This window comes from Balaenoptera borealis (assembly GCF_965194805.1).
Source record: "Balaenoptera borealis genome assembly, chromosome: 4".
Taxonomy (NCBI): Eukaryota; Metazoa; Chordata; class Mammalia; order Artiodactyla; family Balaenopteridae; genus Balaenoptera; species Balaenoptera borealis.
In genome coordinates, this window is record NC_138861.1 from 107,104,086 (window position 1) to 107,129,216 (window position 25,131).

The following is a 25,131-nucleotide window of genomic DNA, read 5'->3' on the forward strand; positions in this document are numbered from 1 at the left end:
TTGGACTTGGGACACGTGTATCTTAAAGTTACCTAATAATGTACTGGGTAAAAATGAAGTCATTTAAGCCTTGAATGTGATCATTGGTTTGCCTTTCATATTAATGAATAAAATTCTAGAACCATGTTACTTTCCGTCACAAATGTTTGTACGACGGGTCATTTCCCCATTAGAGACTGTGACAGAGATGAGGACTTCCATATCTTTCCTCATCGTGAAATTTTATTGAATATATGGCAGTCCATTCTGTCTGTCTTCTCCCAATTGCTCTTTTATTAAAAGCATTTTTTAAATGTCATTTAAAATGTATCTTATGATATTTATTTAGAGACCCTTCCATTTGATGATAACATTACTAGATAAGGTCAGTTATTTTCCCTGATTTTCTATTTTCACATAGCAGTCCCCCTATACCCTAATATGTGGGCTTATTATCAAGCTGAACCTATAATGTGTAAACGTTTTCCAGCGACAGATCCCACCAGATTTATTCAGCAAACTTCCAAGGATAGTGCTGTTACTCCTATGTTTCTGTGAGATAAGTAAGAAAATAGGTGTTTAATCATAACTATCCAAAAGAGGCAGAACGTTTCTGGCCTTTAAGTAATTAATTTTGTAATAGTATTTAGTTTTTTTAAACAGTACAAACCCCCTAAGTTTCCCTTTTCTCTCTCCCCCTGCAAGTCATTGGGGGTTCTTAGAGAGTCAAAGAAAAAAGGACAGAAAAAGCAGGAGCGAGGGAAATGCCCACTAAATGCTTCTAGCTCTGGTAGGGACACATGCAGCAAGATGAATTCATTTGTATCTTCCAGAATAATTTTTATTTTAAAAGTCAGCTGATTTGCATCTCTGTTAATAAGTACAGGTAAACATGTCATTCATGAACTAGGTACAGTGTCTGACTTTAGAGTCAGCAGTTGAACGTGGCATTAGCCACAGACATCCTGGATTTGTCTAAAGAATCCAAATCTACCACAGAAGCTTTCACAAGCAGCCAGATTCTGATATGAATCAACAAAACTAGAACTGCTTTCTTGAGTTTAGACAAAGGCCACAGGTATGTGCCCAAAGTGTTAAAATCTGCATGGAGAAATCTTTATTTAAATATTAACTAATAACTCTGTGTTTGTATGTTTTGTTTATGTGTTTTGTTGTTTTGGTTTTTTTCTGGCTAGCTCATCAGAGTTGTAACAAGCTCAATTAAAGTGCAAGGAATCCTGTCTTATGCCTGTGTCATACTCTTCTATTTTGGGTAAGATTAACCATTCTTGAATATGTTTTTGGTTATACAGTAAAGTATAAATGCAAGATGTGATGGAAGCTAATAGCAGCTAAATCATAACAATATGCCCATCCCAACTGTCTTGGGGGTCTCCCTTGACAGCATGTATCTCCAAATGTATTTGTGACTCAGTTAAATTCTAGTTAAATTAAATATGCTGTTTGGTAGTAGCATTAATAGCACTTTAGATTTAATTTTAATCTTTTAGTGAAATCACTTAAAGCCCTTTCTGCCTAGGACTTAAGTTTCACCCATGTTTTATGATAAAATCTGCCATTGTAATCAGATATTGTTCTATGTTTTAAAAAAATCTTTGTTTCTACTATGTTTATCATACTGATTATTTAGCATGCTCTAGGCCTATGTCATATAAACCCAAAGGAGTTGCAGAAATGTATCATTTCTCTGCCTGTGACTGGTTAAACTTTTATCTGCAGATTTGTTGGTCTCATGCGGCTTATATCTTGTTGGGAATGACAAAGGGTAACAAATAAACAACTAAAATACTTTAAGATAGTAATAAGCGGTATGAAGAAAATAATATAAAAAAGGCATTTTTGCCACAGCTAGTTTTTTCACGACGTGAATTTATGATAAAGTAGCCCCGCCTAGCTTTAGATTTACTTACTTTAGCGGAAAGGGACCCCATCCCTGGTCCCTGTGCTCACGTGCAGTGGCGCATCGGGTGGCGCATCAGGAGCCGTTCTCTGGGCGGCAGTCAGAACTGAGTATCTCGAGAGGAGAAAGTGAGGAGAGGATAAGCGTAACGGTAGTGACCTCAGCCAGAGAGTCACCCAGAATCTGCCTCTGGGACGAGGTCCGCTTTCTAGAGACATCTGGGTATTTCCGGTTCCACGTTTTGAGTGTTTTCTACACCGCTGTCTGCCTGCTGACTGACTCGGCAGGTGCTCCAGAGGTGTCTGACGCAGGAGCCCAGGAGCGGTCAGTGTTCACCGTCTCCACCAAGTATGTGAGTTACAAATAAGCTTTCCGCACCCTCAGTGCCGCCTTCAGGCTACACGGCCAATGTCAGTGATGCCCAAAGCAAGATGTGGTTCTGATCAGATTGTATACCATGTACTGTTTGAATGAACATAGAAATGCTTTACTGTATTAAGGTAACTTTCATCAGTTACTGCCATTAAAAAACGTGAGATCCTCCTTCCGTGGCACAAATACTCACACTGCCCTCCGAAGTTCTTAGTATCATTCCTTGTTTACCTCCACCCTGCCAGGCAGAGAGCGTGGGCAAGGATGGCCGGCGGTCCAGCAGACCCCGGGAAGGGCCTGGGCTTCAGCTCTGAGGGAGGGGAACCACTGGAGTCTTGCGAGCACAAGAGGGCTAGATCCATCTGGCTTTTTGCAAGGGCCACTCTGGCTGTTATGCAGAGAATGGACTGGAGTGTAGCAAGGAGAGAAGCACAAGTCAGGCCAGGTCAGGAAGCTGTTCCAGTCGTTCCCAGGAAGGGTGACCACAGCTGGAATTGAATGGTGGCAATGAGTGCTAAGAATCTGTCAGCTAGGGATACACTGAAGCTGGAGATGTACAGGACTTGCTGATGCATTGACTGAATGTGCGGCGAGAGGGAACACGAAGCATCAAGTGTGATCACAGAGTGTGGGGCTCAGGCAGTTAGGGTGATGGGCTGGCCGTCCACTGTGATGGGGAAGCCGGTGAAGACAGATACGTGGGGCTGGTTCGCCTTGGATTTTTTGGAGGGTTGGGGCTGGAATCGAGAGTCCTGTTTGGGTTTTGTAAGCTTGAGATCCTACTAGACATGCCCTAGTGGTGTCAAGGAAGCAGTGGAAGGGCTGAGTAAGGAGGGCGGGGGAAGTCGGGGCTGGCGGTAAACCTGGAAGAGTGGCGCACGCACGCGGAAGGTCCTTGCAGCCTTGGGTCCATGTGAGGCCCTCGGTGCTCCGGAGTGGGGAGTGGGGAGGCCGGGGAGAGTGAAGGAAGCCTGTTTGCTTCTTGTTTGACCTCCTTCCACGCCCCTCCTCGGACTTCCCCTCACTAATGGCGTAGTTCCGTGTCACTGCCAGGATTGGATTTCATATCAGGCCTAAGGAATAGCCACCCACGTCTTCACTCACTGTAGAACTGGCCGTGAGGTCCTTGGTGTTGTGCCATTTAAGGGCCCCTATTTGTGTGACGATACCAGTGTGAAGAGTTTTTTTCAGAATTTTTGCCAGATTTGTTTCAGATGCCTAAAAAGGTTATGTACCTTTTGGCCTAGAAATCTCACTTCTGTAATTATGTATTTTGGAATTTATCTTAAGGAAACACAGATTTAACGTGAGTTTTCCTAACCAGAAACTTTTTAATAGAAGCAAAATATTAGAAATAGCCTAAGTAACCAGAAATTAAGGGCTTTGAGGGGCTCTGTTATATGATAACCAATATAGTGCAGCATTGTGAGACCATTAAGATAACGTCATTGAGGAACACCAGCGGTTCTGGAGAATATTCATGATGTATTGTCATGTCAACAACAACGATGGTAATAAAATGACAAAAGTTGTTGGCATTTCTATGTGCTCAGCACTGTTCTGAGCACCTTACTGAAATCACCTCCTTTATGGATTAACCTGTTAAGAGATTCACTCAGAGCCACACAGGTCCTGAGCAGTGGAGTCAGGATTCGAACTCAAGCGCTTGGCCCCTGGAGTCTCTGCACTCACTCTGAACTCCAATCCCCTACTGCCTTCTGAAGAGACCCCATTTCTGGACAGTGAGAAGTATGAATAGACGTACATTCAGAGCAAAAATGACTGAAGGATAATATGCCACATGTCACAGTGATTTGTACTGAAGTGTGGCATTATAAGTTTTTGTTGTTGTTTTTCATCTGCATTTGCTAAATGTATTTGTTTTGTAATAAAAGAATAAATGTCAAACAATTTAGAACCAGGTGAGACTTCTAAGTATAATTTCTTCTTATAATGAGAACTAAGGAGTTTTTCAAAAATGGTCCCCCGTGGTAAAGAAGCCTCCAGAAACTCGGGTTTTGCATAAGGAACTGGGCCCTGCGGCGCCCGGGTGATCCTCTCTCCCCCTCCCCTCTGCCTGCCCAGTGACTGAGAGGGACTCCAGCAGTGGTTGGTTGTTTCTTTCCGGTTTTAGGTTGATATCTCTGAAAGTACTGAACAGCATTGTCCTGTTGGGAAAATCATGCCAGTACGTGAAGGAAGCCAAAATGGAAGAAAAGTTGTTTAACCCTCCCCCAACCAGCGCTCCCAGCAAACCATCCAGTAAATCACAAAATAAATGTAAACCCTCTCAAGGTAGGTTTGGTTCTTTTTATCACTTTTATGAATCATTCTATAATGAATTAATTGTCTGAACTCTACTTAATAAAAAGATCACTGTTCAGTCGACGTTTAGCAATGCTTTCAAGATTGGATTTCACTTTGCTTAGCTGTCAATTTTTAATGTTTATGCTGTGGATCTCATCACAGGTGCCCCTAACGCAGCGCTCCGAGCTTTTTCACTCCTTCGTTGGTTGTTCGGTAGATGATTATTGGGCACCTGTTACCTGACAGGTCCAGGGATGCAGCAGGGGGGCAGGCAGAGCTGGATCATCGGGGAGAGAGAGGGGGTGGGTGTGCACTACGGCAGGTGGCTGTCAGTGCTGTGGAGAAAACTAAAGCAGACTCAGGAGAGGGACCGTGACGGGGGTTGGGGGCACTCCCCAGCCGTGAGCAGCCGGCATCCGGGCAGAGACCAAGCCTTCCAGAGAGGAGCCTCCCAGGCACAGGCCATGCGTCCGGAGGCCCCAGGCAGGAACGTGCTTGGCGTGTCAGGGGACAGCCTCTGCCCCGGGATCGGGAGGGACTGGAAGGGGGTCCAAGAGGCTGCCCAGGGCTCCGGGTCACCCAGGGCCCTGTGGGCTCTCGTGAGGATCTCAGCTTTTCCTGTGTGAAGGGGTTATTGCAGGGCTTGGAGCGGAGGAGTGACACGATCCAGCAGACATTTTAAAAGGACTGTTTTCAGTCTTTGTGGAAATTAACCTCAAGAAGGGTGAGCCCAGAGCTTCCCTGGTGGCGCAGTGGTTGAGAATCTGCCTGCCAATGCAGGGGACACGGGTTCGGGCCCTGGTCTGGGAAGATCCCACGTGCCACGGAGCAACTAAGCCCACGCGCCACAACTACTGAGCCTGTGCTCTAGGGCCCGTGCTCCGCAACAAGAGAGGCCACTGCAGTGAGAAGCCCACTCACCGCAGGGAAGAGTAGCCCTCACTCCGCAACTAGAGAAAGCCCCCGCACAGCAACAAAGACCCAACTCAGCCAAAAATAAAATAAATTTATTAAAAAAACAAAAAAAGAAGGGTGAGCCCAGAGGTGGAGGCCACTGGGGAGCATGCGAGCGGGCAAGCTGACCAGATTCTGGTGGATTAGGAGGAGCCCAGGGCTTGCCAGTGAGGTTGTGCCGTGGGAGAGGAGTTGGGGATGAGTCCAGGGTTTCTGGCCTGGAAGATTTGGAGGAAGAACCGGGGCAATGTGTGTGACAGGTAGTATATGAGATGCTGGAGATACAAAGGTAAATAAATCATGCTTTAGGGCCTCACAGACTGACAGGGGAGACAACAAAAGTGGATAATCCAAATTGGTGAGTGAGGTTATAGACAGGGGCGTGGAGGGGACAGGAGAGGGGCCCTTCCTGGAGGTGGTGACGCCTGAACTAAATCCTGAAGGGTGAGAAGAAATAGGCCCAGGTGAAGATCGGGGCACGTCAGGAAAGGGACCAGCATGGACTGAATCGTGGAGGCCTGAAAAAGAAGAGAACTAGTGGGTCAGTATTCCAAGCGTCGAGTTTGTTCTGGAAGGAATAAGAGATGAGACTAGAGCTGGGCCAGAGGCCAGTCTGAAGAGAGAGCCATGCTCGTCATGTATGCTTTATTTTAAAGTAGAACAGAAACTTGTGATTAACTTGAAAATAATTTTTAATTTTAAAGAACATATAAGTACCATTGGTAATATGGGACTGCATTTGTTTCAGCTACCTGGATAGTTCATAATGGGTCCATGTGTGTTCTGTTAGGCTAGGCTCCTTCAACACATTAAGAAACTAATAACCATCGGTCTTGCTTTCAAGAAGCCTCCAGTTGAAGAGGGGATAAAACCTGTAGCACTCACTGCAGTTCAAGTTCACTGGATCCAGAGCCCTGTAATAAGAAGTGCCTTTTGGGCGAGTGCCTTTGTGTCTGGTTAGGATGTTTTGGAGGTCAGGAGACCACTGGCCAGAGACCATTCAGGAAGATATTGCCAGTCGGGCAGCTCAGGCCCAATTTGCATATGAAAAGAGCGGCTGGCTGTCAAGACAGCGTGGAGTCCATCATGTTCTAAAAGAAGCAAAGGACAGCAGGAGGGAGGGACGACCAAGAGAGATGAATGTATTCATTGTCTCAACCGTGGCAGTGGTTTCAACAGGTGTATATATGTGTCAGCACTCATCAGATTATCCATTTTAAATATGTACCATCTGTGGTATGTCATCCTTACCTTGACGAAGCTGCTCTTACAAGGACTGAATGTATGATTCAGAGATTGGTGGGTCCAGGCCCCCAGACCACTGCTCCTCAGGCCAGGCTCAGGATCCCCATGGCCCAAAATAAACATTAGAGGTTTTGTCCATTGATTTGTTTTTATTTCTGATTTCGACTTCCTGGACATGAAATGCTGACTATGTCTAATGTGACTACACATAAGAGGTGGAATGGATTAGAGTCTACTTAGCCCTGATGTCCTAGGTTTAGGAATCAATGTTAATTTTTCAGCTCTGGCAACAATCTTATTATTGGTTTTATAGGAGGAGGGTTGTTACATAGGAGTTCTGATCTTTCCAAAATCAGGTAACAGTGTTATTTGTGTGACATGATCCACGTAATAGCTTTTATATAAAATTTTGGACGAGGAAACAGAAATAGTGTAGCCTCTGAGTTTCATTATAAACTCTGGGGCTTATACAACTTGCTATTTGGCTGTTATTCGCTTTATCCAAAAGCATGGATAATCCACACTTTTTTTCAGTACCACTATATTGGTAAGCTTGTGGTTATTATAAGCTGGGGGGAAACCCTTTTCTAATTAAATGAATCTGTTTTTCCACAGAAGAAAACCTGTCTGCTTCGGTCACCAGCCAGCCTCTTCATCAAAAGGAAAATGTCATACCACTACTTGTGACAAGCAATTCTGATCAGTTTCTGACAACTCCAGATGGTGACGAGAAGGACATAACGCAAGAAAACTCTGAATTAAAACACAGATCCTCAAAGAAAGATTTGTTAGAGATAGACAGGTTCACAATTTGTGGAAACCGAATTGACTGATTTCTGTAGCTGCGTGTGCCAAAGATGCAGAGTCCCGGGACAGCAGATGCTGTGCTACCAGGACAGACAGATGCTGAAAATGGCACTTAAATATTTATTTAAGAACTTAAATTATTAATGGAAAGCAAATCTTAGTGTCCTTCTTCCAGTGATGTGCTCTGGCTGAAGGTCAGGTCACGTGAGTCAGCCAACAGTGACCTCCAGCCTTGACTCCTTGGAAAACTTGACGGATTAGGAAAAGTTCCTCCTGCTTGGCAAAGCGGCAGAGTCTCTCTGGGCCCGACAGGAGCAGCACAGACATCACTTTGCTTTGTCAATCTGTGCTTCCAGAAGAGCGGATTTTGACGTGCGTCCTCTTCAGTATAAGGATATACCTGGAAAACTGAGAAGCTCTTAGCACGATGCTCCCTTTCCAGCCTCACTCTGTTTCCACAGTTTTCAAACGTCACTTCATCTGCCAAACCATTAAAAATAATAATAGTAATTAAACTTAAGTCAAGATAAGTGTTCTTACCACCAGAATAATCTTTGAAGATGTACCTGAATTAATCAGAATAAAAAGCTACCTTAAATAAGACATGATGAATAGTAGCATTTTATAGAGGAAAAAAAGACCCTAAGCCAGTTTATTTAAAAAATATTAATTAATGAAGGTTATGCATCACTGAGAAAATGTTTCATAATTTTTCAGTTTACTCTACAGCAAAACGTGAGCTGTGTATTGTTTCATTGCAGTGGATAAAATAGGAATTCCCTTACAGAAAGGCACTTTTTATACTGAGAAAGCAGAGCAGTGTTAACTTTAATGTATAGTTAACTGGTTTCACTTTAAAACTAATTAATTGCTTCCTAAACTGTTACAGTTGAAAGGATTTGGTGTTGAACAGGCTGAAGAACTGTCAACATACAAAATTCAAAGGTGTCGACTTCAAGTGGGTTTTCCAAGCAACAGTTTTGAAGTCCATCCTCTAGCGGATGGGGCAGCATCTTGCTCCGGCTTCTGGAGTGCGTGGGTGGGTCTGTCTGTGTGCCTGCGCCTGGGCGGGCCTGTGTTGTGCGGGGAGGTGTGGCCGTCACGTGCGCCTGCGCCGGGCTGGGCAGGCTGCGTGGGGGAAGGGAATGGGGTGTTCGGGGCGTTCAGGTGTCTGCCTGGGTGTGGACAGGTGTTTGTGCGGGAATGTTGGGAACAGCAGCCAAAAGGTGCTTTTTGGTTTTGTTTGACATCAGTATTCCATTTCTGCTTAATTACCAGTTTGTGGCCCACGTCCTAGGACAGGTTATTTTCCACATTTTACCTTGAGGAACCTTTCTGCACTTTTATAAAAATTTTACAGGGTCTAATTTCAGAATGTCCAGGTGTTAACCGTTAACTGTTAACTTCCTTTGATGTTTTCATTTTAAAGTTCAGCTCTTGTGCTGATATTTCCAGCATGTGATGTGCAGAGGGTAAATTTTAGCTGATTTGTCTGTTTCCTGGGTGAAATGTGAAAAAGCATGCTTTAATGCTTTGGGCTTGTTCCTCTGAAAAACAAAAGTGGATTTTAATGTTTTGCATTAAAGCTAAAGAAATCGAAATTAATGTTCAATAGGGTAAAAAAGAAAATTGTACAGAAACGCTTTTGTGAAACCAGGAATTATTTTAACTTAAAAATGAAAGACTTTAAATTGTTTTGTGTATGTTTCAATGAAGGCCTGTTTTAGGATTGTTATTCTTTTTTCCATCTTCTCTTCACCAACGTAAGGAACAGTGTCCACGAGGAATGGGAATAGTTTGGGGATAACTTTGCCAAACATAGCCCTGATCAGAGCAAAAATATGATTTGGGAATATCTTTCAGTTCAGCTTGAATTACTCTGTTACTGTGCTGTCATTTTTGGAAGATCTTTTTTTGGCAGAATATATTGGGAGTTTGGAATGATGTTCATTTCTTCTGTTAAAATGGCATTCAGTACTAATTTTATAAGTGCATCTTGTGTGAAACTCAATAAATTCAATTTTATAATCTTTTTTAAAAAGGTCACTGAATTTATTTTAATAATATTTACTACTATATTCAGTGGAGTGAATTTCCCACTCTATAATAAGAATTTCCTTCCAGTTCACAAGTGACAGGACTGTCTAATTTGAATTATTCTTTTGGTTTTAATGGGAGAAAAATGTTTGATTTTTGTCTTTGGAGAAAAAAAATAGGCTGGGTCTTGATCATAGACCATTTAATATCTCTCAGCAAATTAAGGTACTTCATTTTGCAGCTATTTGAATGTCACACCATGTGCTTTTCACATCTGGGAGTCAAGTTTAAGACAGTACTTCGGTTAAAAAAAAAAATCTGAGGCACAACGTAAGTCAGACTCATAGCTTTCTCTTTGGGATAGAAGTATAAACACCAAGAGTCATTCAGAGCTTGTCCAAATTTTCTTTGTACTTTTGTACTTTGGCTAGCAGTTAGACTTTATACTCTTTAGACGTATACATGGAAGAAACTTGTTAGAACCTCAGAAATTTTCCTCCCATCCCTGGTAACTCAGCAGAGATGGATATAAAGTCACAAAATAATTTAAAATCACTACATTTTGGATTGTTTCAGTTCCATCTATTTATTCTTTCAACAAAGATTTATTAACACTTTCTATGTGTCCAGAACTGCTCTAGCTGCTGGGATCAGCAATGAACAAAGTCCCTGCCCTCCTGGGGAGGACTGATGGTAAACAAGTCAGTGAAATAACAGCTGCTGGGGGCAAGTTGTCTAATAACCAAATGATCTCTCAGGTCTATTTCAGTTTTAAAATAAATATAGTTCTTTAACTTAAATCTGATTTTTTTTCCTATTGGATTTGCTTAAAATAAAATAATTGTCTAGCAGTTTCACAGTGCTTCCATAAAATAGAAAAAGATAAGAGGGACTTCCCTGGTGGCGCAGTGGTTAAGAATCCACCTGCCAATTCAGGGGGCGCGGGTTTGAGCCCTGGTCTGGGAAGATCCCACATGCCGCGGAGCAACTAAGCCTGTGAGCCACAACTACTGAGCCCGCTGCAAGTGCTGAAGCCCGTGCGCCTAGAGCCCATGCTCCGCAACAAGAGAAGCCAGTGCAATGAGAAGCCTGCGCACCGCAACGAAGAGTAGCCCCCACTCGCCACAACTAGAGAAAGCCCGCGCGCGGCAACGAAGACCCAATGCAGCCAAAAATAAATTAATTTAAAAAAAGGAAAGAAAATATTTCTTTTTACTAAATACTGCTAGTTGTCCACCAGCATCTTCTGTGGCATAAGCATAGAGCTGTGGCTGGGCATCTAGCTGCCTCGCTGGGGACTACATTCCCAAGCCCCTCTTGCTGTTACATGTGGCCAAGTGACTAATTCTCACCAAGAGATGGAAACCAAAGGGTACATACCGTCACGGGTCCCCTACACCTCTCCGTTTCCCACCAGTTGGAACCCAGAGAAGGTGTGGCCCCGCCCCAGCCATGCAGGTAAATGCACAGGGCTCACTGGATGGCAGAGTCTCAACGGGGAAGGAACCCAGTTCCCTGAATGCCTCTGCGGAGTGGAGTTGCCCATCAACCTGGGACACTCAGCTTAGACTATACATGAGAGAGATGTAAGTGGCCTTGGTTCTAAGCCACTGAATCTGGAGGGTCTGGATTACAGCCCACATTCATAACACTTGGAGATCTGAAAGGGCCTATTTAGAGATCTTCACATGAAAGGAGTGGGTGTTAGACCTAACTCCCTAAAACGTGTGCTTCTAAAAATACTCTTTGGATATTTACTATTTGTTGTTTGTAGAGGAAAAGATAAAACGACTATGCCCCACTTATTCAGCAGTCAGACTCCAACACCCTGGGTCATCACGACATTAAGTGTGTTTATAAGTGGCAAAGTCCTATTTGTTCATATACTCTACAGAACAGATGTGCCTTGCCCCTTGTCTCTCAGGAAATTGTTCAGGAAGTATAGATTATGAGTACAGCCTAACAACACAGAGAATTGGAAAGAAAAGGAGTTAATATGTCAAAAGAGCAGCAAAATCATGATCATCTGGGACCAGTTTGAAGCAAATGGTACCGTGTACGTGATGGCTGAAAATATCCCTGTGTTAGGGGGCAGTGTGATATGCAGCATTCATATACGCCTGAGACACCTCGGATGGTTTAGATTATGTTTAATCTGATTAAGGAAGAATGTGTACAGTTGAGAGGGGAAGTTGTTAAAAAAGAAATTGGCGTTCAAGGGAGTTTCTGTTATCTGAGGCGTTTCCTTAGTAACAGGCAATGCTCAGCAAGTGCACGCTTGGCCTTGCTGTTGTAAATTTGAGTAAGAAAAGAAAAGCAACACACACTGGCAAGTTAACGAAAGGCACGTTTTGGCACAGCATAGTAAAGTTGTATTTGGAGTCGTTTGATATTTAAAGTGATGAAAAAGAAGGGAACGTATCTGCGCGATGTATTTTGCTTTTCACGTACAACTTTCTTTTTGGCAGGTGAGGAAATGAAGTGAGGGTTTTGAGAGTACAGTTGGCACCTTTTCGAGGGAATTAGATCAGGGATTACAGAGTGTTTAAGCTCTTGAGGGGTGAATCACCTGCAAAGTGGGTACTTTCAAAACTGCAATTATTTTCAACAAGCTTATTTTCATTTCATTTTAGATATGTCTACATAAAAATGTAAATACTCGGGAAAGAGACAGCTATCACGTCAGGGTTAACCAGATAAGTGAAATACAACAAAACTGCATAAATAGCTTGTCGGGCTTGATGTAAAATATTCATGGCACAGTCAGTCGCTGTGCACAGCACAGAACTAAATAAGCTGTGCTCTCTGTTCACAGAGTTTATCTGCAGCCTGACAGGGGACCACTAACTGAGGTAAGTGCTACCGTAAACATAGGTGCTGGTTGCGACAGGACATCTAATTCAGATGGGTTTCACCGTGTTCACTGTAGCCCTGGCATTTTGTACAGTTCCTGGCACATGGATGCAGCCAATAAATGTTTATTGGATGAATAAACCTGGGAGTCATTGTGGAGGATGTGCACTTAGGCTGCTTTGAAGAAAGAGTAGGAATTAAACGGATAAAAAAAAAAGGAAGGACAAGTCAGAAATGAATGAATGAAGGGAAACCCCTTAAGGAGGTGACTGTGGTCATTCATGCCGGAGTCACAGGACTTAAGGGGTGTAGGGCATGGTGACCTTGTGGACGCTGGATGTCTAGAATGTTTACCCCTCTAGGAAGTCCGGGGAGGGCTGGCTGGCTGTGTGGTGTTGAGTCAGGGACTTCCTCTGTGTGACACTGCAAACCTCAGTCTGCTCGTTTTTAAACTGGGCTTGATAATATTCTCAGGGTTGTTGGGAGGAGCAAATAAGATAATGCATCTAAAACTCGGCTTGTCAATGATAAAGCACTGTACGAATCTAAGTTGTGCTGACCATCCTTACCTGATGCCTCACAGCTTAGGCTAGTGGTCCTCAAAGCGCTGTCCCGGCACAGAAGCATCCCATCACCTGGGAAGATGTTACAACTGCAGATTCTTGGCCCCTGCCCAGCCACGTTGAATCCGAAGCTCTGGAAGTGCTGCCCGACGATCGAGGTGATTCACGTGCACGTTCAAGTTTCAGAACCCCTGGCGTAGAGCTCTCGCTGTCTAGGATCTGGACCTCAGATTATGGGGCCAGAAACAACTCCAGCTGCTCTTCCCAAGGTAAAGACCGAAGAGACTAAAATAGAATTGGGGAGCCAAAGTTCTCTAGCATATGCCTACATTTTATTTAAAATCCACACTTCACTGATGTTGCTTGCTCAAGACAGGGCAGTTAGATGAGGCAGAGCAGGGCTGAACCGGTGTCTTCCAGATGTTCAAGCCTCAATGCTCCGCCTCCTGCACCCTCAAGGCTCCACCCCCAACCTCTGGCAGTAGAACTTGTCAGATAAATCATGCAGAAATCATAGAGCACTGGGTCAGGATATCACATGACACTCCAAAGTTTTAATCACCAAAGTCGAGGAAGAGAGAAAGGACACACAGTCCACTAACTTGTGCAATTGGGCACCAAAACCCTTTGCGGGAGATTCATCCCCTCTGGGAGCACGCAGCCTGCTGTTCTGGGAACTAGGGACACAGCAGACGAGGTAGCAGCGTCCTTCACTTGGAAGCTTACTTTCCAGTGCAGAAACCAGACCATAACCTTGGGAACAGCTGAGTAGTGCGGAGGGTGATGGGTGCCATAGTGAAAACAAGATAATGTGATGGGGATGGTCAGGGAAGCCCTCTGAAAGGTGACATGTAAGATGTGGCCTGAGGTAGAAGGACCTTCTTTCAGGCAGAGACCAGCAAGTTCAAGGTTGCTGAGATGAGAGTGAGAAGGGTGTATTCTTCCCACAGAAGGAAGTCAGGGCTGAAGGGATGTGGGGTTAAGGACAGGATGCAGCTTGAAATGCAGTAAGAGGTGGGCTATGGCAGGGCGTCCAGCCCAGGGACCAGGAGGAGCCAGGATATTCCTGGTTTGGGGACCAGATAAGGAGTTAGGATGTTGCTTTTTCCTGCTGTGTGAAGAATGGGTTGTAGGGCAGCTAGCATGGAATCATGGACACCAGTGGGGGGGGCTGCTTTTATGGAATTAACCAGGCGAGGGAGGCCTGGAGTCGGGGCAGGGCCAGGAGCCCCCCAGGCTGACTTGGTTCTGTCTCCACCTCGGAAGGAAAAAGCAGCACCTCTGCAGGAACCTTTAAACCTCCACTGGCCATAGAGACACCTAACAGAGGTTTCGATTTAGACTTCATCCTTGTGTTTTTTCAGTACTGACACTGCACGTAGGCAAAATCAATCTCTGTCTGATTTTCTGTTTCTCACTGGATGATGTAGTGATGAGCAGCCTGCAGGTCTGTTACCCCTGGAATGATTGCCCAGACAGGCTGGGACCCGGTCACCGGCTCAGGATGGAAATCACATTTGCATAACAGGCAACGGAAGGAAGCACCCTGAGAGCCCCAGGCTGAATAGCAGGAAACTGGGCTCAGCTCCCTCATTGTCCGGACCGGACTGAGAACTGGAAACAAAGAAGCAGGTGGCGGGGTGACATAAAGCCATGCGGTTTCAGATCCTACCCATCTTTAATTAGAAAACACCGCAGGAAAGAATATGACTTTCCCTTGCAAATGTAATGGATGTTCATTTCTCCTTCAAAGAGAACATGTTTAAAGATGATGTAGGTCCTAGGGCTTCCCTGGTGGCGCAGTGGTTGAGAGTCTGCCTGCCAATGCAGGGGACACGGGTTCGAGCCCTGGTCTGGGAGGATCCCACATGCCGCGGAGCAGCTGGGCCCGTGAGCCACAACTGCTGAGCCTGCGCGTCTGGAGCCTGTGCTCTGCAACAAGAGAGGCCGCAGTAGTGAGAGGCCCGCGCACCGTGATGAAGAGCGGCCCCCACTTGCCGCAACTAGAGAAAGCTCCCGCACAGAAACGAAGACCCAACACAGCCAAAAATAAATAAATAAATAATTAATTAAAAAAAAAAAAAAAAGTACATTAGGCAACCAAATAAGGATCCAAATTATAAAAAAAAAAAAAAAAAAAAAGATGATGTAGGTCCTAGAAAGATGGAATTTTAGCCTTGAAGGGGCTCTAACAGGCACCCAACCTCTGTCCCAGGGCAAGCTACTTTTCTCCTGTACCCCAGTGTCATCTAGCTTTGGCTTGAAGCAAGAGCTGTAGTAGTAATAAGAAGAATAATGATTTTTAGAGCAGTACTTATTAGACATCTACTGCAAACCATCATACAAGGCCCTTTTAATTCATACTTCATCTAATCTGTACAATATGCCTGCAGAGTCCCCACTTTATGGATGTGGAAACTGAGGCTAGGAGGCTTTTCTCAACAGTCATCCGGCTAGAGAAGAATAGGACCAAGATTTAAAGGCTGGTTCATCTAATGGCAGAGCACTGGTCCTTCACAACTGTGCAGTGCTCAGACCCCAGGACAGCCCTGCACCAGAGCTTTTACCAATACGCACAAGACTTTTTTCTTAAATCAAGTGGTTTTCCAACAAAAGTGTGAGCATTTAACAAATTTTCCATTCCTCCTGACCTCTTTTCAGTTCACATTTTCCAGACTCTCATATGATTCCAATTCTCCATAGGTTGGCTTTGCTGAGTGCTATTTTTAGAATTTGGACTAGGAATGGATTGTTCTGGTTCTACTGCTTATTGTTGAATCACCTTTTTTTTCTCCCTAAGGAACCTAGACAGTGTGAGGCATGACAACATGGATTTATGTGATGCTTAGCACTTGGTTTCTCATTTACTCCTGTGTGGTGGGTCCTGATGTCCATGTACCAACAGGGAGACCAAGACCTTGGTTTTCCAAGAATTTGGGTGTGGTGCCAGGACCTCGGAGCAGGGCTCCTGACCATGGGTGGGGCACATGCTTGCTAAACACGTGGGCATAACATGCCCCCCATCGCTGATCACGTGCTAAGAAAGGAGGGTGGGGACCGCCTTCCTGGCTTGAGCAATGGTAAATACCGCATAATTTAAAAGCTTTTGTCAATCCTCAGGTAATAGACATTTGTTATAGAAAAGTCAGAAGACTATTAAGAAAAAGGTAGAGATGTGGAGAGGAATATCTATAATTTTACCATCTAATTTGTTGCACTTTCTTTCAAACTGTTTCTGATAATATATACACAGGTATAGGTTCCTACATGTAAATATATTTCCATGAGACTCTACATACTGGTTTATAACATGCTTCCTTTCATTTACACGTGGTGGACATTTTTCCAAGTCAATGATTTTAAATATTTTTAATGGCTGCCTAGAATTCCATTTACGGCCGTATCATAATTTGTTTAATCAATTCCTTTTTGTTGGGCATTTGATTTTCTCCTTAGCATAAATTCCTAGGGCTGGAATTCCTTGGACAAAGTCTCCAAACGACTTTTGTTGTAGTTATGAAATTACCTTCTAGATGCACATATGAGCATCCTAGAACCCCGCACTTCCACCAGCCCTGATCTAATCCTTGCCAACCTTACAGATGTTTAAAAAGGGTACCTAGTTTTAAGAGTGTGATTAAATATTTTTAAAATATTTATTAGTTATTTTTCATCTTAGTGGCATGTGTATTTATATCTTTAATTTTTCTTTTTGGTGTTAGCTGCAAGTGGGGCTGGGAGATGGGGACTTGAGAACCTCCTGATTGGCCTAGACCAGTGATTTTGGAAATTTCTGATGGAGACCCATAATAGGTAATAAAGCTGACCCTTAAACAACAGGAGGGTTAGGGATGCCGACCTCCTTGCAGTCGAAAATCCAAAATCCGTGTATAACTTTACAGTGGGCCCTCCCATGCTTCCGCATCCTCGGATTCAGCCGACCGTGGACTGTGTAGTACTGTAGTAGTATTTATTGAAAAAAATCCACGTATAGTTGGACTCAGGTCAAACCCGTGTTGTTCAAGGGTCAACTATACATGGCACATTGAAACCACTGTACACACACATATATAACTGAAAAGTAAACTTTCACCAAACAATACTTACCTTCACTCTTCAGTTTATAATTTTTAAATGCTGGTCACACTATACTAAATTGATTTCATAATCTTGTGATGGATTGTGTCCATAGTTTGAAAAACACCGGCTTACACCAAGCATAATCAACTACCTGGAACATACTGGCTCCGAACAAAATCAGGGTTTCATTAGCACAGACAAAAAGGGAGGGAGACATCAGGTAGACATGTAACAGAGCCAACATCAGACCTTGAAGGATGGGCCGGTGTGAACACGTGAACCCTGGCAGAGCGGCAGTGTGAGTGAACAAGCACACGTCCAACACCGGGCGGGCTGGGCTCTGGGAAGGATGGAAGGAGATTGTCTGGGAAAGTTGCTTGAGCCCCGCCTGCCCCCGAGGGCCTTGACTGCCAGGCTGCAGGAGAGCCCCTTCAGGGAGTGTCTTAGCCAGTCACGCTGCTGTAACAAATTACCAAAGACAGGGGCGGCTTAAACAACAAACCTTTCTCAGTTCTGGAGGCTGGAAGTCCAAGGCCAGGGTGCTGGCAGATCTGGTCTGATGAGAAGCCTCTTCCTGGCTTGCAGGCGGCTGTCTTCTCTTCGTAGCCTCACCTGGCGGAAAGCAGAGAGAGAAAGCTCTCTCCTGTTTCTCCTGTCTCCTGTCTCTTCTTATAAGGGCGCCATGATGGTTAATTTTATGTATCAAGTTGACTAAAGGATGCCCAGATAGCTGGTAAAACATTATTTCTTGGTGTGTCTGTGAGGGTGTTTCCAGAAAAGGCTAGTGTTTGATTCAGAAGAAGAATAAAGAGATCCACCCTCACCAATATGGGCAGCGCCATCGAATCTGTTGAGGGCCGGAATGGAACAAAAAGGTGAAAGGAGGGTGAATTCTCTCTCTCCTCCAGCTGGGATGTCCATCTTCTCCTGCCCTCGGACATCAGAGCTCCTTGTTCTCAGGCCGTTGGCCTGAGGGGCTTAAAACCAGCAGCCTCCCCAGTTCTCAGGCCTTCAGCCTCAGACTGAATTATACCCTCAGCTTTCCTGATTCTCCAGCTTGTAGACAGCAGACTGGAACTTCTTGGCCTCCATAACCTGTGAACCGATTCCCAGAATAAATCTCCTCTTGTATATAACTATATATATCCTATTAGTTCTGTTTCTGTGGAGAACCCTGACTAACAAGGCACTAATCCCATCCCGAGGGCTCCAGCTTCATGACCTAATCACCTCCTAAAGACCCCACTTCCTAATATTATCACATTGGGGGTTAGGGTTTCGACATATGAATTTTGGGGGGACACAAACATTCAGTCCATAATGGAGAGAGTTATCCCTGGGCAGGAGTTCTCAGATCCCCAGTGGCCTTTCTTCAAGGTTCATTTTAGGATAGCAGGCTCGCCCGCCTCCGGGCTATTCACCAAGCCCAGTGCTGTTTCTTCAGGTGTGTTCAGATCGCAACTACTTCTCTGCACTCTTTTCCTCACGTAGGATAAGTTTTCCTAGTGTCTTTTCAAGCACGCATCGTAACAAATCCTCCCCCAAAGTTCTATTTAAACTCTTCATTGGATGTTTCTCCAATGGCTAAGGACAACCATGCAATGCAGATCAGGAGTTACATTCGATGGGGCCCACATCACCTTGAGTCACAATGTATAGAGCATACAATGGACTGGGCCCTGTCTCTGGACACAGCACTCAGTATCTTCTCATTCCCCTCCATCACTGTTGCCCCAAAAGACTGCGAACACGGCAATTGATCCCTATTCTGTCTAGGCCAGGCACAAAATTTCCCCCAAAAGGAGGGTTTTGCTCAGTTCCTTAGTGTCCAGAAATATAGCATCTGTGTTTTTACCAGTGGATCATTTCAATGCCGTTGGAGGAGTGCTTCACCAAATCTTTGATCACACCATATCCTGCACCCTGACTCCTGTCAGTTTGGAGTGTCAGCCTCTTTGTCATAAAGTTGATGGTCAGTGATGATGGAGAGAACATCGATCCTCTGTGGCTGGATTATGCTTGTAAGGGAGAGATCATCTAACAGGTTATCGTGACATTGCAAAAGTATGTACTCCCTGTACATGTACAAAGGAATCTTACTTAAAGGGATAATCTCAATTCATTATCTTCCATTCACTCATTCATTCACTCAACAAACCAAGTGAGAAGAAGAATCCCAAAGAATCACTTTTACTATACTGCGTTGCTTATAAGAAATAGCCTTCTGGAACTCACTGTGGTATTTACTGGAATGCTACTGGACTCTGTATGTTTCTACATGCTACTTGGAATCCTTGTCGTTAAATGATGGTCAGTAAAAAATTAATGAACAAAGAAACAAAAATCTCCATTCTCTGATGAACTTGGGCCCCTGGGCTGAGAGATGAGAGAAAGGTTCTGATGTGATGATGATGAAACCTTGTATTTGTGTAGGACCTAATACTTTCTGGACTGTGTTCTCATTAATTATCTTTAATAGAGGAAATAGGTTTGACTATACTCATTTTTCAGAGTAGGAATGCAAGACCTGGGAAGGTTAGATAACCTGCCCTATAGGTGACACATCTGGCTAGTGATGGAGGTATGACTCATCCAGATGCAGCCCTGTGACTCGCAGCTCCGGGTTTACCCCACCCCACCCCCTGAGCAGGGCACCCTACTGCCACTGCAAATTAAATTCCTACGATTTCCTAATTAAAATGGTATTAGTTCGCTCTGCCATTTTAACACAGATGACTGATTTGGATGCCGTCTTTCCTCTACTTAGCAAAAGTCCTTTTACTTACAACTACGTAGTTAAGCCACAAGATAAACCCCCCTAGCAAGCTGCTGACCGGGTTTGAAAAGCTGAAGCTATAACTCAGTGCAGACACAGTAGCCCACCCAGGAATTAGAATCTCTCTGTGTGTTCCCGAACTTGGTCTAGACTCCCAAAGGCAGCCTCCCAACCCCTGGGTTTCATCCTAGAGTGGGCCATTTTCCCTTTTTGCTGTTTTGATCAAATGACAAAAAGCTTTTATTTTCAAAAAACCATTTACTACTCACCAAGAGCCCACATACCATGATTTCATTGGATGTTCAGGGCAGTCCCGTGAGGTTAAAACACATAACACTAGTGTGTGTTGATGCGATGCTCCTTCCCACGTCTGGACTCTCTGCTCACGTACGGTGGGTGCTTTAGGTCATTCATTCTGCATGTACTTTTTCTGAGCTGGGTACTCTCACAATCTACTCCTTTTTATAGATAAGACTCTGACTTAAGATAGAAGCTGCAAGTTCAAAGGAACAGAGGAAGTGGCGGAGGCAGGATTCAAACCCAAGGTGTCTGGCTTCAGACCCTACTGAACCACCGTGCTGTTCGCTCCACCTGCAGCCTTTCTGCAGCCCTGGGGCCATGTTTGCCGCTTTGATCATGGTCCTGTCCAGAGACCATGGGAATGGCAGACAGCGGAGCGTCATAGAATCGTCCTCTCCTTTCAGCCCCTCCAGAAGGCATGGACACCAGCTGGCTCAATCCAGGAAGCCAAGAGACGCAAAGAAAGAAACTCACTTCTGTTGCTGGCCTGCTTGATGCCAGCAAGAGGGCTGGGTCCTCTCCACACACTGTTTGAGTCCTCACTGCAAGGAGGGAGTCTTTTTTTTTTTTTTTTAATGCTTTTATTTATTTTTTTAAATTGAAGAATAGTTGATTTACAATGTCTTAATTTCTGCTGTACAGCAAAGTGATTCACTTATATACATTTTTTTATATTCTTTCCCATTGTGGTTTAATCACAGGATGTTGAATATAGTTCCCCGTGCTATACAGTAGGACCTTGTTGTTTATCCATTCTATATGTAATAGTTTGCATCTGCTAACCCTAACCTCCCACTCCAGCCCTCCCCCTCTCCCTTGGCAACCACCAGTCTGTTCTCTGTCTGTGAGTCTGTTTCTGTTTCACAGATAGGTTCATTTGTGTCATACTTTAGATTCCACATATAAGTGATATCATATGGCATTTGTCTTTCTCTGACTTACTTCACTTAGTATGATCATCTCTGGTTCAGTCCGTGTTGCTGCAAATGGCATTATTTCATTCTTTTTTATGGCTAGTATTCCATAAGGAGGACAGTCTTATCTCAGGTTTATAACTGAGGAGCCTGAGGTCCAGGAAGGCCAAGTGAACCCCCTAAGAACACACAACAGTTGGTGGAGATGAGCATTGAACCCAGTTTGCTGACATCCAATACCACGCCCTTGGGGCCGACGGTAAAGGGACATTTCCATCCCCGTCCAGGATCAGAGAAACCATCCCAGGGGCGCTGGTGCCAATCATGAACGACAAGACGGCAGGGAGCCTGTTGCGTGCCGACTTGATTCTCAGTAAAAACCAGGCTCAAGCAGGACTCAGAAGCCCCTCACCAAAAACCTCAGTAACTTTCGTATCTCAAGGATCAGGAGCCAGGACACATCACAGCCCGAATATGCTTTCTTTACGGGAGACCAGATGTGGTGGATTCCAAGAAAAACCAGCGCTCCTGCGGAGAGACTGGACCCACTCAGGACCCATCTGTGAGACGTGGGCATCCAGCAAAGCTAGGCTACAAAGCACACGAAGGAGGGTGGCATTACAGAAGGGAGACTGGGGGAAGCTGGGGGCCCAGGGGAGACCCTCCCTCCAGACGCAGTCCCGCGGGGTTGAGGAAACAAAGGCGGCAGATTCGAGCCCCATCGCCGCCCTCAGCCAGCCCCGCCCTGGACCCGCGACCCGTCTGCGTTCAGAGGAGGAACCGCCTGTGAGGCTGGCCCTCGGGAAGGGGTGGCCGCCGCCGCCCCCAGTGCCTGCGGGGGTGGGTGGAGGAGAGACCCCGCGAGCCCCGCCCACCCAGCGGAGAACCGAGGCCCCCAGGGCGCCGGGGGTGGGGTGGGGAGGGCAGGCCTCCGCGGGCTCAGAGAATGGACCCCCAGGGATCAAGTCTGGGAAGCCCTGGCGTGGGCTACGCTCTTCATCCTGTAGCAGGAAGTTTTAAACTCCTCTGCGGAGCTCAGGGTTCCCCGAGCTACTTTAAGGGCTGCTGCGGGAGGCACGGAAGGTGCAGGGGCCCAGGAACAGCGGAGCCCGGGTACCAGGACCCGGGGGGCGCACGGGGGGGTGAGGTCCGGAGCACGGAGCGGGGAGGGGACCGAACGGGGGAGGGGAGAAGCAAGGGATGAGGGGGAGCAGGGGAGGGGCAGTGGGGTCCGCAGCACAGGAGTGTGGGCGCAGGGTGTGGGATCAGAGGGAGTCCGGATTACACAGGGTCTGGGGCACCGCGGGGGTCAGCGCACACGTTCTCCTTCCCCACCCCCCCTTGAAAGGAAGCTCCGCTTTCATCCTTTCTTCTCTGCGGGCTGCTGCGGGAGGGCCCCTCTCCTGGACACCCTTCCGTCTCCCCACAATCCGGCCATTCAAAGGGCAACACCTGGCACAGCTAAAGTTGTTTCTGTTCTGATGGGCCGGTGCTAGGCCTTTGGGTTGTGAAATATTTTCCATATCACCCTTGCTTCTGAATAAAATGCTATCTGACAAAAATTTTCTACTACTTTAAAACAATTGAAAACCGTTCCATTCCGCCAAGCCACCTCTCTCTGTGTCCAAGGCTCCTAACGGGGGCCTGCAGTTGATTTTGACCCACAAGTGTTTTCAATTGGGGCCATCAAAAGGTGTTTTAAAAATCAGGCAATTTTGCATAAAAATATAATTTCTATTTTTTAACTTGCTCTAGTCCCATCCCTCATTTTCCAGCTCAGCAGTAGCCTTGAAAAATAACTGTCTGCATTCCCCGTACTGGATGGAGCAGAACAAAGCTGGAATTCTTTCAAAACGTCATTCACAAAGAACGATCATCATTTGACCTGTCTAGTAGTTCCCTGGAAGACCCACACTCAGAAAGCTTGTCTTTATTTTAATAGACTCAAAGTTCACCCAGTGTGAAAGTCTCTCCCACTAGGATGGCCATAATAAAAATAAATACATTTTAAAATAACAAGGGTTGGCAGGGATGTGGAGAAATTGGAACCCTCACACATTGCTGGTGGGAATGAAAAATAGTGTAGACTCTATGGAAAAGTTTAGCAGTTTTCCAAAATGTTAAACATTGTTACCATATGATACAGCCATTCTCCTGGATATATACCCAAGGGAAATGAAAACTTACCTCCACATGAAAATTTGTAGCAATGAATTTTTATAGCAGCATTATTCATAATAGCCAAAAAGTGGAAACAACCAAATGTCCATCAACACCAAACAGAGGAACAAAATTCCATACAATGGAATATTATTTGGCCACAAAAAGAAAAGCACTGACTCAAACTACGGCATGGATGAAACTTAAAAACATGCTAGGGGGGCTTCCCTGGTGGCGCAGTGGTTGAGAATCTGCCTGCCAATGCAGGGGACACGGGTTCGAGCCCTGGTCTGGGAAGATCCCACATGCCACAGAGCGACTGGGCCCGTGAGCCACAACTACTGAGCCTGCGCGTCTGGAGCCTGTGCTCTGCAACAAGAGAGGCCGCGATAGTGAAGAGGCCCGCGCACCGCGATGAAGAGTGGCCCCCGCTTGCCGCAACTAGAGAAAGCCCTCGCACAGAAACGAAGACCCAACATAGCAATCAATCCATCAATCAATTAATCAATAAAATAAATCTTAAAAAAAAAAAAAAAAAAACATGCTAGGGGTTCCCTGGTGGTGCAGTGGTTAAGAATCCGCCTGCCAATGCAGGGGACACGGGTTCAAGCCCTGGTCTGGGAAGATCCCACATGCCGTGGACCAACTAAGCCCGTGAGCCACAACTACTGAGCCCATGTGCCACAACTGCTGAAGCCTGTGCCCCTAGAGCCCGTGCTCAGCAACGAGAGAAGCCACCACAATGAGAAGCCCACGTACCACAGCAAAGAGTAGCCCCTGCTCACAACTAGAGAAAGCCCGTGCACAGAAATGAAGACCCAACACAGACAAAAGAAAAAAAAAAATCATTAAAAAAAAAAAAACATGCAAAGTGAAAGAAACTAGACAGAGACTACATGTTGTAGGATTCCATTTATAGGAAATGGGCAAATCCATAGAGACAGAAAGTATATTATTGGATCCCAGGGCTGGCGGGAGGGGAAATGGGGATTGACTGCTTAATGGGTATGGAGTGTCATTTTGGGGGTGATGAAAACATTCTGAAATTAAGTAGTAGTGATTGTTGTACAACCTTGTGAATATAACAGAAACCATTAAATTTTATACTTTTAAGTGATGAATTTCATGGTATGTGAATTATATCTTAAAATTTTTCGTCAATTAGCAAAAGTATGGAGGAATTTGCTGTAATTTTTGCTGTCTTATGGACCAAATGTCAGCTCCAAATTGCGCTTTTGATACCGGCCTCCTACATCTGATGTGTATTCTGACTTTTCCAGGCAGAAAGCAAAGAATATGGATATTTATTCTGGATTTGATTGGAGAGAAAATTAGAGCAGAGACTGGTTTTAAACCATTTCAGGAGCTGGCTCCCTGACTAGCTGTTGTCAGCTTGCTCATTGTGGAACTTCATTGCTACTGTACTCGTGTCTAGAGGAGTTGGTAAGGGAACACTTTTAAAGTCTAAAAATAAAAGTCAATAAGAAAAATAATGGAAATTGTCAAGTTACAATGCAAAAGCATGCAGTGTGAAAATATTTGAAAATTATATAACAACAAGGCTATTGCTAAACAAATAATAAGAAAAAAGCCCAATGGAAGAGAAAAAAAGCAGGTACAAAGCTGATCCTTGAGAAAATAAATGAATACAGCCAATAAACATAAAAATATACAATCTCTCAAGTAACTTAAAAATTACAAATTGCAAATGAGCAGAAGATCTAAATAGACATTTCTCCAAAGAAGACATAGAGATGGCCAACAGGAATGTGAAAAAAATACTCAACATCACTAATTTTTAGAGAAATGCAAATCAAAACTACAATGAGGTATCACCTCATGCCGGTCAGAATGACCATCATC

General features: G+C 44.9%; 1 protein-coding gene across 3 annotated transcripts in view; it reads left to right on the plus strand.

Moving 5' to 3' along the window:
- Positions 1-9,626, plus strand: part of TAPT1 (transmembrane anterior posterior transformation 1) — a 65,543-nt gene extending 55,917 nt beyond the window's left edge. The window contains exons 12-14 of one of the 3 annotated variants that reach the window (XM_082389302.1): positions 1,176-1,252; positions 4,407-4,567; positions 7,394-9,626. In XM_082389302.1, coding sequence (XP_082245428.1) covers positions 1,176-1,252; positions 4,407-4,567; positions 7,394-7,611 — 456 coding nt within the window. In that variant the 3' untranslated portion in view covers positions 7,612-9,626. Of the gene's footprint in view, positions 1-1,175; positions 1,253-3,879; positions 4,194-4,406; positions 4,568-7,393 lie in introns of those variants that run through there. The other 2 variants (XM_082389303.1, XM_082389304.1) reach the window with 2 other exon arrangements.
- The last annotated feature ends 15,505 nt before the right edge of the window (positions 9,627-25,131 follow it).